At 37.5% G+C, this 14,481-nt stretch overlaps 1 protein-coding gene across 1 annotated transcript; it reads left to right on the forward strand.

Annotated features, from left to right (window-relative positions):
- The first annotated feature begins 11,593 nt into the window (after nucleotides 1-11,593).
- LOC124232288 (olfactory receptor 6C2-like) lies at nucleotides 11,594-12,535 on the forward strand. The gene has a single exon (XM_046649246.1). It carries the CDS (start codon nucleotides 11,597-11,599, stop codon nucleotides 12,533-12,535), a length of 939 nt encoding a protein of 312 aa, XP_046505202.1. The 5' UTR covers nucleotides 11,594-11,596.
- Nucleotides 12,536-14,481: the final 1,946 nt, after the last annotated feature.

Raw genomic sequence — 14,481 nt, forward strand, 5'->3', positions numbered from 1 at the left:
AGAACCAATGAATTTAAAATGTCAAAATGTAAAAGAATGCCTTACACCCATTTTTAACAGTTTTATTGAGATATAACTTAACTACTATAAAAGTCACCAGCTGTAAGTGTTCTATTCAATAAATTCTAGTAAATTAATAGAGTTGTGCAACCACACCACAATCCAGTTTTAGAACACTTCCTTCACCCCAACATCTTCCTGATGACCACTGGCAGTCAATCACCTAGTCCCCAGCAAACACTGACCTGTTTTCAAGTTTGCCTTTTCTGGACATTTTATATAAATGGAAACATATAATATGCAGTATTTTGTGTCTAGCTCCCTTCATTGAGCATGTTTTTGAGGTTCATCCATGTTGTAGCATTTACCAGTAGTTATTCCTTTTTCTAGCAAATATTCTTCCATCATATAGATATACTACATTTTGTTTATTCATTCACCAGTTGACGGACCTTTGGATCATTTCCATGTCATTGTGAGACATACGTTTTCATTTCTTTGCACGTACCAGTGAAATTGTTGAGCTGTATGATATCTATGAAGCTGTTTACCAAATCTGTACCATTTTCTATTCTCACCAGCAATGTGCGAAGGGTCCACTTTCTTCACTTTCTCATCAACACTTTAACTCTTTTTTATTATAGCCATTCTCATAGGTGTGTAGTGGCACCTGATTGTGGGTTTAATTTGCATTTTCCTAATGACTAATGATACTTAGCATCTTTTCCTGTGCATATTATCTGTTAGTATATCTTGTTTGGTAAAATTTCTATTCAAAACTTTTGCCCTTTAAAATATCTGAACAAAGATTTCTCCAAAGAAAATATACAGATGGCCAACAGGCACATACATGAAAAATGTCCAACATTATTAACTATCAGGGAAATGCAAATCAAAACTACAATGATATATCACCTCACTCTGGTCAGAATGACCATAATTCACAAAACAGGAAACAATAAGTGTTGGAGAGGATGTGGAGAGAAGGGAACCCTCGTACACTGCTGGTGGGAGTGCAAACTGGTACAGCCACTATGGAAAACAGTATGGAGTTTCCTCAGAAAATTAAGAATAGATCTACCATATGATCCTGCTATTTGACTGCTGGGTATTTATCCAAAGAACTTGAAAACACAAATGCATAAAGATACATGCACCTCCATGTTCATTGCAACCTTGTTCACAATAGCCAAGAACCTGGGTGTCCATCAAGGGACAAATGGACAAAGAAGATGTAGTATATATACACAACGGAATACTACTCAGACATAAGAAATGATGAAATCTGGCCATTTGTGACAACATAAATGGACCTTGAGGGTATTATGTAAGCAAAATAAATCAGAGGGAGAAAGTCAAATACCATATGATCTCAGCCGTAAGTAGAAGATAAAAACAATGACACACAAAGATATAGCCACAGAGATTGGATTGGTGGTTACCAGTGGGCAAGTGGAGAGGGAAGAGGGAGAAAGGGGTGATTAGGCACATGTGTGTGGTGGTGGATTGTAATTAGTCGTTGGGTGGTGAACACGATGTAATCTACACAGAATCAAAAATGTATTACAAGGTACACTTGAAAGTTATATAATTTTATAATCCAATGTTACTGCAATAAAGAAAAGAAAAGAAAGCAAAACAAAAAATTTTTGCCCACTTTTTAACTGGGTTGCTTGTCTTCTTATTGAGTTGTAAAAACTCTTTATATATTGTGATGGAAGTCTTTTATCAGATATATAATTTTTAAATATTTTCTGCCCGTCAGTTGTTTTTCATTTCCTTAATTTTTCATTTCCTTTTGAAGTGCTAAATTTTTAATTTTGATAAAGTCCATTTTTTCCACATTTTTTCTTTAACAAATGTGCTTTTAGTGTCATATGTAAGAAATATTTGCCTAATCAATGTTTCTCCTATGTTCCTTAGCTCTTACATTTAGGTCTTCGATCCATTTTGAGTTCATTTTGCATATGGTATAAGATAAGAGTCTAAGTTTATTTCTGCCCATGGGTAGCCAATTATCCCAGCCCTATTTGTTAAAAAGACTAGGCTTTCTTCTATTGAATTGTCTTGGTACCTTTGTTGAAAATCAATTGATCATAAATGCAAGGGGTTATTTTTATATCTCAATTCTGTTTCAGTGATACTTACACCAAAGCCGCTGTTTTATTTTCATGATTTTATAGTAAGTTTTGAAATTATGTAGTGTAAGACCTACAAGTGTGTTGTTTTCCAAAAGAATTTTGGCTATTCTAAGTCCTTTGTATTTACATATAAGTTTTAGGAAAAGCCTTTCATCATCTTAGCTTTTAGTTCTTACACCTCATCACCCCACATTTCTTTTGCACCCAGAGCCCACACTGTTGGATATATTAATCACTCTTTCCTTTCAGCTCAATCTGCTTCTAGGAGGAATCGTGAAAAATTCCCTTATAAACATATCATTCCATGTCATTACAAAACCTTAGTTATTATCTCAGAGCCAGGAAAAGTTTTCATTCCTAGGAATATAACTTAGGGAAACCCTTACATATGTGCATCATGTTACATGCTTAAAAATATTTATGACATTGCTATTCATTGTAGTGAAAAACTGGAAACACAACATATGTCCATGAGTCAAAGAACAGATTGATAAAATGTGATTGTATTCATACAATGGAATACTGTAGAGTCATTGAATAAACTTTAACAATGCCCGTCAACATGAATGTATCTCATAAAAATAATGGTAAAGGAGAAAGTAAGACACAGAAGAATGTATATAGCATAATTCCATTCAGACAAAATTTTTTTTTTAAAAAAAGACAAACTGGACAATATAATTAATATTGCATTAATTGGTGGTAAAACTAGAACAGAAAATAAGGAAAAGATCGTGGAAACAGGAGTGTACTTATGTCATTGGGGATGGGGAGAAAGGTAATTGTGATGCAGAGAGGTCAGTGGGGCTTTTCTAAGGTTATGGCGATGATTCATTTCCTAACTGAATGTCAGTTACATTGGGTGCTTGCTTTATAGTTGTTTTTTTAAAACTGCACAAATCTTATATGCATGCTTTATTTATGAACAAATAATTAAAATAATAATTGATATGGAAAAGTAACCATAAAAAATTTGATAATTAAATAATCAAATGAGAATATTTGTTCAACTATATGTAAATTAATTCAAATACCTGGATGAAATAGGTAATTTTCTAAGAAAATATAATTTATTAAAATTGACCCAGGGAGGCAGAGAGAATCTAAACTGTCTTTCATAGAAAAAATAGCGAAGGTTGAGAAAGAGGTATCCCTCCATATGTATCAGGCCTGCTGAGATTGTTTCAGAGGTGAATTCCTCCAAATCTTCAAAGAGTAGGTAACTACTTACCTAATTTTTCTAGACAATTCTGAGACTGAACCCTTTCACAATGATTATGGTTCTTTGAATCAAAATTGCCTTTCTTGGATCTTGAGGATGTAGTTTGTGTGTAAGTTTCTTATCCACTGAAACCGCATTTGAAAATTAAGTATTAGTAGATTTAAGTTCCAGCGTTCTCTCTATAGCATCAACTGTTCTTGTACATTTATTTTGATTCTGCTGTACCAATGAGTGATGTCTCACTGGAAGTCCTTACCCAGTTTACTCTGAGAAGCCTACGGCTGTTTAACTTTCCAGTGTGATTTACATGTCTACCCAATACATCAAGTCCAACCATACTTGGTTTGTAAGATTTAGGTATTTGTACACCGCAGCTGCAGTCTAAGACATGCTCTTATGCCCAGGGCCCCACTGTGCCAGTGACTTGTACAAAGTCCTGGGTGCTCTAAGGGACAGTGAGGGAAAGAGGCTATACCGCTACAGCTTCTCCTAAATGTACCCAACTCAACACCCCCAAGCATAGGTCGAGCCTAACTGAAAAGAATCTGGAAAGAACTTTCTACCCCGACTGGGAATTCAGAAACACTAAAGGAAAAGATTGATAGGTTTGAATACGTTTTAAAAAAACTTTTAAAAAATGTTCTGTGTGGCAATAAATAAATAAGCAAGAAACAATAGCACAAATGTCAAACTGGGAAAAATACCTGCAATTGATATTAGTGATTAAAAAGCTGAGCTCTCTAATTCATAAAATGCTCTGAGAAATCAACAAGAAATAATCACTATCCTAATAAAATAATTCAAAGACAATATGAAATGATTATTTGAATAAAATAGTCAAACTTGATATCTTGATATCTTGATAATAAGATAGATGTTAAAACACCACTGAGTTACCAATTTTCATCTATTAGATTGAAAAAGCACATGCAAAAGTTTGACAATACACCTTATTGTGAGGATACTGAGGAAATTGACCTAAATAGTGTTTGTAGGAATATAAATTGACCTAAGCCTACAGAGCACAGTTTGACATAGCTATCAAAATTCAAAAACCTAAAGTCAAATTCAAATGCATTCAAAACTCTTCAATCAAGGAATTCCATTTTGGGGATCTATTCAACAGGTCTGTGAACAAATGTGTGAATTAATATCCCTTTAAAGTCATTCATTTCAGCACTGCTTATACTAACAAAAGAAGCCAATCAATTGAAATCTCCTTCAGTGGAAGGTTATTCTATTCTATTCAGTAGAAGAAGTTCCATTCTATGGAATACCTTACACCTAGAAAAAATGTTTTTTGGGTCCCTTGTGTATTGACATCAAAAGATATCCATTATACCATATATTTAAGTAAGAAACATGTAGAACAGTGCATATATTTCTTTTGTTTAGAAAAAGGATAAAAATTAATCATCTAATTTTACATATGCCTAAAAATGCACAAAAACACTGGAAAAATAGTGGAAGTGTACAGACAGATGACTGAGCTTATGAAAATAAAGTGATAAAAAAGAGCTTTCAGTGTATATCTTGTTACATTTTCTAAGGTTTGAAAGATTTAAAAAATCATCTAAATGAATATGTGTTCATCATATAAACATACAGTACTACATACAAATACAACTCATACAACATATTCATCAACAAATGAACTTACGTATTATATAATATGTATTTCTACTTCAGTTGTATTCAAATTTTATATTCATATTTCATTCACATTTGTATTTAATTCATACTCATGATTCCTGCAAATTCATACGTAATTTATACAATTCATATATGAAATCAGTTTATACAATGTATCCATCATAAAAATGAATACCAATACTACATATGGAAACATATGTCATGCGCTGGAAGTGATAATTTGAGGGAATTTTATAATCTTAAGTGCATATATTTGGAAAAGATGACTAAAGTTAAACTTTCAACTTTAGAGGAATAAAACAAAATAAACTCTAAAGAAAGATGATACAAAGATAAGGTGTAAAGATATAAACAAGAATTAATGAAATGGACAACAAAGATACAGTATGAGGGAAATTAATAAAGCCCCCCCCCCCAAAAAAACTCATAAAATTTTCATCTCCTGGTAAAATTGATCATGAAAAAATAAAGAGGATACAAATAACACTAAAAATGAAAAAGAAGATTTAATTGATATAACTTAGATAACAAAGATTTAAAAAACTAATAAAACCTTACATTAGTAAATGTAAATTTTAGTAAAATGGACTCATACCTATTAAAAAAATGACCTCAAAAAAAAAGCCTAAATGGTGCTATAAAATTTAAGAAATTAATCATAGTTTAAAATCTTCCAACAAAGAGAACACCAGGTCCACATATATTACGCTTGAGTTCTATCACTCTCAAGGAACAGATAATTCCAAAGAAAGAAAACATTTTCGGCACCAGGAAAAATAAAACTACTCCCCAATTTATTTTATGAAGGTAGCATAACCTCCACCCTAAAACCATGTAAGATAAGGAAAACTGAAGGACAAGCTAACTCAGGAACACATATGCAAAATCTTAAGATATTAGCAAGTTGAACCTTTTTTTAATTAAAAAACTAATGATGAAGTTTGGGTTTATGTCAAGGATACAAAAGTGGTTTAATCTTAGTAAATCTGTTAATATCATTTCCTTGCCTCAGTAACAAAAGGAGAAAAATTGTGTTTTTATATTACTAGACATACTAAATTTATTTTACTACATGTACTAAATTTATTTTATTTTATTTATACTAATTTACCAGATACAAATTTTTTTTGATAAAATTCAACACACATTCACGACAACTCCTAGCAGGCTATGAATGCAAGTGAATTTTGGAGTGTCCAAGTGGACCTGAAATAATTAGCTTTGCTCAGTTATCTTTCCTACCTCAGTTATAAGTTAAAAATAAAACAATCTGACAGTAAAGTCTATTGCAAACAGTGGAATCGTGAGTGTGCAATCTCTTGAGTACTTATAATGAGTCACATGATTGGGCAAAACACACATGGGGGGAAAGGATGCCCAACACCAACAGGAGGAGCTCTCTCTCCCATGACAGAGACGGTATGGCTTCACCCAAGTCCAGCGTCTCTCAGGGCATCCCTGGGACGCTTGTTTCCTGAGCTTCACTGAAGAAAGCCTCAAGCCGTGAGAAGAAAAGTGAAAAGAAACCATGCTTGTGATTTGTCATCTGACAGCTACTGTTCGCACCTGACCTGTTTCTGATTCTATTATTGCATCCTCCTTTCCCCAAGGACACAGTCCCAATTGATAGCTATTTCTTTCCTCACAAAGTTCATTAAAGTTCATTACACTATAGATTAATTAGTGGCTTTTGAACCTAGGATCCCAAGGGGTCCTTTGGTTTGTTTAATCAGATGGTCCCTGTACACCTGTTGAGGACCAAACAACTATAACTCATCCCATTCCTGTTAGTGTAGAATTTGCAGGGAAACCCATCTTCTTGTACAGAGGTCAAGATATGGACTTTGTTTGAAGCAAAGAGAGTTTCTCACCATCACAACAGCCTTTAATTCTTTCAACTATATGGAACATATGAGCATTTTTCCTAGAATTAAAGTCAGAAAACATCCTTCATTTGGTATTCTTATAAGACCGTAGAAGGTAAAGGACATTTGGGAAAGACCTCTGGGAAACTGTGAGTAATGGAAACCTGCTCTTAGGCTCCTCTGCCCACTCACAGACTTGCCAGCGAGTGCAAGTGCGTGAGTGCATGAAAACTGTTGTAGGACACAGCGTCTCTACCAAACTCTTGCTCTGCTCTGATGACACTAAGGATCTTTGTGGTTGAATTGCCCACGGAAGCCATGAACAGCAACATGAAAGGTGAGTATGATCTCCTTAGCCCTGCCTGTCGTTCACCCTCCAGAACCCAAGCAGTTCAAAGTTATAGACAGAAGGCTTTGACTGCTGTGTTTCAAAACCCGGGTCCTAAATAATTATGAATAGTGTCTCTCAACAGCAATCAATGCTTGTATCCAATGTTACTCTATTCTCTAACAAGTGACTTTTGAATTTTAGCAAGACTGTAGAAAGGTGTTCTGGGAGAAGTTTGAAGGATAGAAGAGTAAAATTTTAGGGGACGAATATAAACTCTTATGTATGAGATCCTGGGAAAGTGTTCCTGTTCCCTCAATCCAGCAAAAATGCTTCCCTCATGTTTATTTTTTACTACATAACCTGAGTATCTCCCACTAGAGGTAATTCCCCGTATTTCATGGGCAGCATCACAAAGCATACTTGAGAGGGTAAAACATTCTGTTGTTAGTATGACAACACAATAAATCAAGGCATTTTCTTATGATGTTCTGCATAAATTTACCCAGTGTGTTCCAGATGAGACTAAGACGTTATCAGATATTGATTTTTGCAAGGGCAGAAGTTAGAATATTATGGGTGCACAGGGCTGAGGCCAGGTTGAGGAGAGCTTGGTGGGCACCATATGTGGGCACTTGGAATCTGGATCCGAAGACAAGGAAGGATAATAAGACTGCTTCTCAACTTCAACATTTGGTCTAGTGTGATCACCCCTGAGTGATTCTACAGCACTTGGAAGAAAGCAGCTAATAGGCCAGCCATTTATGACACACCCAAGGCAGACTCTTGTCCATAAATCCAGAGTCAGAGGCTCTGAACTGTGATCCAAGCACATGGCGGGAACAGACACTGCACCCTCAGTGGGAAGGAAAAAGCCATATTTCCCCAGTCTCTGGAGAAACTCACTTCAAGATCATTGTGGGACATACGCTGAGACAGCCAAGAGAAAACCATTCATGCTGCAAACTAATTGGGGTCTCCTGGGAAGATCCTGTTCCCCCCCCCCTCCCCCCCGTAATGAGACAAACTGGAAACTCTAGAGACAGTGACTGCAAATGGGAAACATTTCTGTTGCTACAGATGTAATCAATTATTATTGTTGAATACCAACTATTGCCCCTAACTCGGAAATAAAGCCCTGGACATTGATTCATCTAGTTCCCTGAAGGCTACTTGACAGACAGCATCACAAAGAGGGAGTTGGTCATTTTCTCAAAAGGTAAAGAGGAGAAATGGATCCGTCAAGTAAACGGTTGAGAAGGAGTGTTCTGCAGTGGTTTGAGTCTGGTTTCTGTGGTCAGACTGCTTGTATTCATATTCCTGCTGTACCGCATGCTCTGTCAACGACCTCGGACACAAGTCTAAGTATTTCTGGATCTCAGCTTCCTCAATTGCAAAGTGAGGATTAAATCACAACCAACCTCAGAGAGTTGCTTTGAGAATCAAATGAGGTAATCTAAGTGTTTAACATAGTATCTAACATTTAGTAACTGCCGCATAAATCTAATCTATTATCATTATCATCCCTGGAAAGCTTGTGAATTAAGCTGAATACAGCCAAGGGGAGTCTTTGCCCTGGCGTCTCCCACGAAAACCTATTCTTAAGGTTTTCGTATCTCAGGAAATTCCTCATTAGAGTGTATTCTTCATTTGAAAACATAAACATGCTGGGATGAGTAACATATACATGATTTTCAGCTTCTGAGACCTTAGGTGAATTTATTTTCCAGATCTTCTACAACGCTGATGGTACGTTTTCCCTTAAGTAATGTAGAGACTTGGAAAAGAGCTGGAATGGACCAGGCATCCTTGGAAGACAAGGAAACACATTAGAAGTAGCAACCTTCCTAATGGGTGACTGGAAGCCAGGAAAACCAAGAAAATGATTTCTGAAACTCTCTCCTAACTTGACACAGTGGGAAAAAAGCGTGGAAGTCAGATCTAGGAAACCTGCGCTCTTCCTCAGACTTTGCTCCTAAAAAGCCCAGTGACTGCTCCCCTCTGATTCCACCTTCAAAGTCAGGAGGTTGGCTCAAATAATCTTTAGAGCTCTCAATTACGCAGCCCTCTTAAGTCCTTGATCATTTTATTTATAGTACCCTGGCACTCATTTGGCTAAGATTGTTTTTCTTCTTTGTTCCTTTATAATAGTTTAAAGAGAAAGAGACAGACCAACATGTACAGGCCATAACAGCAATTTCTTATAAATTAGTGGGGAGAATTACAGGGAAGTTCTCAACTAATACAATGGGATGAAAGAAGACGGCTCTGAGACAAACTTAGAAGAGAGGATGGAAGCTCTGGTTACTGAGGGGATAGGAAGTGAAAGTCCCAAGGAACAACGTTTGAATTAAGAGATTTGGGTGGGGAACCACATTAGAAAGTGCAAAAGGTGCAGATTATAAATCTAAAAAGATTCGGAAAGAATAAGTCACATGCTGTATCATGTGTAGTTGAATTATGTCATGATGAACAGACCTAAAGACAAATATTACTGTTTTAGAATTTAAGGGGACCTTATAATTTTGTATTTAATTTCAAGGATAGCAGAAAACATAAAATACATTCATGGAATATGGTAAGGGGGCAGGGGCAAATCCAGGGATAATGGAAAAGAAAGTGTGGGAGAGTGTGTGAACTCTGTTCACATAGAAAGGGGCAGCAAGTCCTGGAAGAAGAAATAGAAAGAATAAATAAAACACATTTAATATGTGTCCTGTACCAGGCACGACTCTAAGAGCCTAAAAGAATTAATTTGTTTAATATTTACAATAACCCAGGAAGAACATGCTCACTATTTCCATTCTACAGACCATACGGTTGTTATTTGCACTTCACAGACCAGGAAATGAAGCCTGTTACTGAACTTTCCAAGGTTTCATGGCCATTAATGGTTCACCCAGATCTCAGTCCCTGATCGCTCTTGTTCCAGAGCCCACACTCCTAACCCCTACCTCTTATAACTAATCCAGATGGGCTCTCTCGGAGACCTAAGGACTGGGTCCCAAGCAGCCTCGGCCAGGCTCCTTCAGAGAAAAGGGGGTAAAGAGATGAACGGAAATGGAAACCATATTTCTAGGCCACCCCTCCCCCTACACTCCTCCCTCCACCACCTCACTCTTAACCTCAAATAGGTTTAAAAAGATTAATTCTTATTGACTCTCAGGTACAGATGAAATAGCCCAGTGTAATTACGAGGGATATCACTGATCTTGTTCATTCAATAAAAATTTATTGATTATCTGCTATGTTCCAGGCAAAGGGCTAGGGCTGGATTTACAGTGCTTTACAGAACAGATATGGGCTGTGTTCTCATGGAACTTGCTACCAAGAAGGGGATGAATCTATAATTACAAATTGTAATAAAAGAAATAGACAGAGTACTGTGCTTATAACATTGGAGGTAAAAGAGAACATAGGATTCTCCAGAAAGGCACCTTTCAGGGGGTTATATTTAAGTTGGCACCTGAAAAATTAAGATCCAGCCATGCAAGAATGTGAGCAGAGCATTGCAGGAAGAGAGAAAACGTTGCAAAATCTTTGGCATGGGAAAAACTCAGCATCTTTAAGGAACTGAAGATGACCAATACAGCTGGATAGGCAAGTGATGAATTAGGGGCATAACACAGCAATGAGACCATGAAGGCCCACCTAAACCAAAGTAAGGTGTTGGAATTTTATTCCAAGGGAAATGGAACTCCACTGAGTGGCTTTAAACAGAGAAATGGAGCTCACGTATGATTTTGAAAGATCATTCTGGTTCTGTCTTTAGGAGGAAACTGTAAGAGTGTTTTTGTGCAGTTCAGAAAGGGCAGAGAGCAGAAAGGCATGAGGCGCTTCAAAGGAGAATGTGGATTATCACAGCGAGCGATGAAGCAGAGGCAGGCAGGAGAAAAATGTTAACTTCACAACCTTAACGATAGTCAGCCCTGTTTACCTCACATGGAACCAAGATGACGAGCACACCTTGAGGTATTATCGTCATGAAATGACAATTACAAACCATGCATATTTTTATGATAGTGTTTTTCTGTTTATTAACATAGACAGTGTAAAATAGCTTCATTTCCATGGGATTGTTAATCAAAGAATCCTTTTACTGTTGAATTAACACTACATCAACATAGTATACAAATCTTTAATGAGAGCCTCTGGCTGGTATCCAGCGTGATGCTCAGCAGGGGGAGTCCATAACATTATTGATTAACCATCAGTTAACTGCCACCCCAACGGCATTCTTCATTAACAAATAACGAACAAAATAAAATCTTAGCTTAGCTAAAATTTTCACCTCATCTCCCCGTTAACTCGTGCTGACGGTCTCCTTCCATGATCTACTTTCCCTCTTATTTTTACACACAGACCAGACTACAGACAGGAATCAGAGATGAAAAATTATACAGCACTAACAACATTCATCCTGGTGGGACTAACAGATGATCCAAACCTACAGATTCTGCTGTTTATCTTTTTGTTTCTAACCTACTTGTTGAGTGTTGTCGGGAACCTGACCATCATCACGCTCACCTTGGTGGATTCCCACCTTAAAACGTCCATGTATTTTTTCCTCTGGAATTTCTCCATCTTAGAAGTGTCATTTACAACTGTCTGCATTCCCAGATTCCTCTACATAATTGCATCCGGGGACAATACTGTTACCTACAATGCTTGTGAGGCTCAATTATTTTTTGTTATCATCCTGGGTGTGACTGAGTTTTTTCTCCTGACAGCCATGTCCTATGACCGTTACGTGGCCATCTGCAAACCCCTGCATTACATGACCATCATGAACAACAGAGTCTGCATCAAGTTCCTTATCGGTTGTTATATGTTAGCTCTGATCATCATCCTCCCACCCTACATCATGGGCTTGGAGCTTAAGTTTTGTGACTCCAATGTCATAGATCACTTTGGCTGTGATGCTGCTCCCATCCTGAAGATTGCCTGTTCGGACACGGAGTTCATAGAGTGGGTTGTCTTGGTCCTGGCTGTGTTGACGCTCTTTTTCGCCTCGGTGTGTGTAATTATGTCCTACACGCACATCATCAGGACCATTCTCAGATTTCCTTCTGTGCAGCAAAGGAAAAAGGCTTTTTCGACATGTTCTTCCCACCTAATTGTGGTTTCTATCACTTACGGAAGCTGCATCTTCATCTATATCAAACCGCATGCAAAAGAAGGGCTTGCTGTGAACAAGGTGGTGTCAGTGCTCACCACCTCAGTTGCCCCAGCAATGAACCCCTTCATTTATACTCTGAGGAACAAGCAAGTGGTACAAGCTTTCAAAGACATGAACAAAAGGGTTGCATCTATCTCAAAGAACTAGAGGACCACTGAGAACGAAATGGCAAATGATAAAAGAATGCCCTATCTACACTTTATTTTTCCCTTATGGTATATTAGCCATGATTTTACATATCACAACCCTATTCTGTTATCCCTTGTGTCCAATATTGATACATGTATTAATTAACCTTTTTAGCTCAGTCTACTCCCAGACATACATGAGAATAAATCTGCAGTAAACATTTATAACCATAAACCTGTTATTACTTACAGAGCCAAGATACGTAGACAGCGTCAACTTACTCTCACATTGGTGCTCAGCTACCCCTGTTGCACTGACGATATGTCCTGATCTGAGTCCCAAGTTTTCCCTCACTCATGATCATCTACATCTATAGGAATGACCCTTATCATCCTGTTTGATAAAACTCACTGTTCTATTTCTCCCACTTTTCAGGGAGATTTAAATGTAGACTAAAATTTTCCTCTAACTCCATTTGTTTAAAAGATTTACAACTTATTTTTCCAAAGGTCCAAGCTCTTTCTAGATAGAATTTCATATTCTTATCATCTGATGTGTGTCTGTGTTTATCTGGGTGCATTTGCTTCATCTTTTGGAATGTCAGCTTAACAGGATTAAGGGGCTAAGAGGACGGATGAAATATAAGTGGCAGCTTATACTTACATTCTGTTCTGTTATCCAAGTTGTTCACTATAATAATTGCTCTAGGTACAAAAAAATGATCCAATTTCAATCACAAAGACTTACAAAATTAACCAATGAATAAAGAATAATTTTTCAGTTTGAAGTTTTTGCCTTTTCAATTTCGCCCGTCTTTCCCACTGCCTCTTCTTTCCTCAATGTTCTATTGTTTATCTGACGCTCTAGGAAGACATAGGCTGAACGAGGAGTCGGAGACACCCCCGGAAGCTCTCTGGCATTTACTACCACCGACTCAGACACATCTTTGAACTGCCTCATCACTTCCAGATTTCAGGAGGTGTTAGACTGAGAGTGAGGAGGAGGAGTAAGGGAGCTCTAGAAACAGGCAAGAAATTCCAGTGACACTTGGGCAGCTGTTCCAAGCTGATTTACAATACTACGAACTGGACCGTAATGGACCAGCAGTCCCAATATTCTTGGGGCTAGAACCAAAGAACGAGTGAGTCTTTTCTTATACTGGAAATTACATTAGGGGAATGAAGACTCATTCCCCCAGTCCATTCACAGTCTGTCCACTGCAAATCACTGGATGCAGAATATGCCTCTAGAAACAAAATGAGAGAAAATTTTGTGGGCATTCTGAACTGTGGACTAAGCAAAGCTTGGTTAATAAGTTAGATTATCGAGTCAGATTATCAAGCTAAAAGAGCAATTAAGGGACATATCCAGTTTGCTGAGGTAGATAAGAGTAAAGGTGAAGCTGTAGATAATTATTTTTCTTCTCTTTTTCCTTTTCTTTTTCACCTAACTTTGAGAATGAATAATCCCCTGATCACACGACATATTTATCCCTTTGATTATTTTGTTAATTTATCTCTCTTTCAGTGGGCACTAAGCTCCATAAAGCCAAGGACTGTGTCTACTTTTACTTACCAACTGTATTTCCAATAGAGTCAAACTCTACTCCATGCACCTCTTCCACTGGGCTGAAGACAGCCTCAAATATTCTTACCCTGCCCCCACCCTGATAATACAAAGGTCTCACGCTCTTACCAAGGCCGTAGAGAAGCTCCTCCAGGCATTAGCCCATCACAGAAACACCCATTGGCCCCACCTGCCTGGCCTTGCATGTCTACTAGCTCTGCTGCTTCCATGCCATTCTTATAAACAGAAGCTTTGGGAAGGATGGCCTGGAATCTTAGGCTTAGGATCTGGTACCATGTAGTGGAGCCCACTGAGCTGTCATCACCAGGGAGGAAGGCACAGGCCGCCTCCTTTGTGGAGCAACCACAGAATCTCTTTAATCTTTGAACTGTATTCTC

This window comes from Equus quagga, unplaced genomic scaffold, assembly GCF_021613505.1.
Source record: "Equus quagga isolate Etosha38 unplaced genomic scaffold, UCLA_HA_Equagga_1.0 HiC_scaffold_4321_RagTag, whole genome shotgun sequence".
Classification (NCBI taxonomy): domain Eukaryota; kingdom Metazoa; phylum Chordata; class Mammalia; order Perissodactyla; family Equidae; genus Equus; species Equus quagga.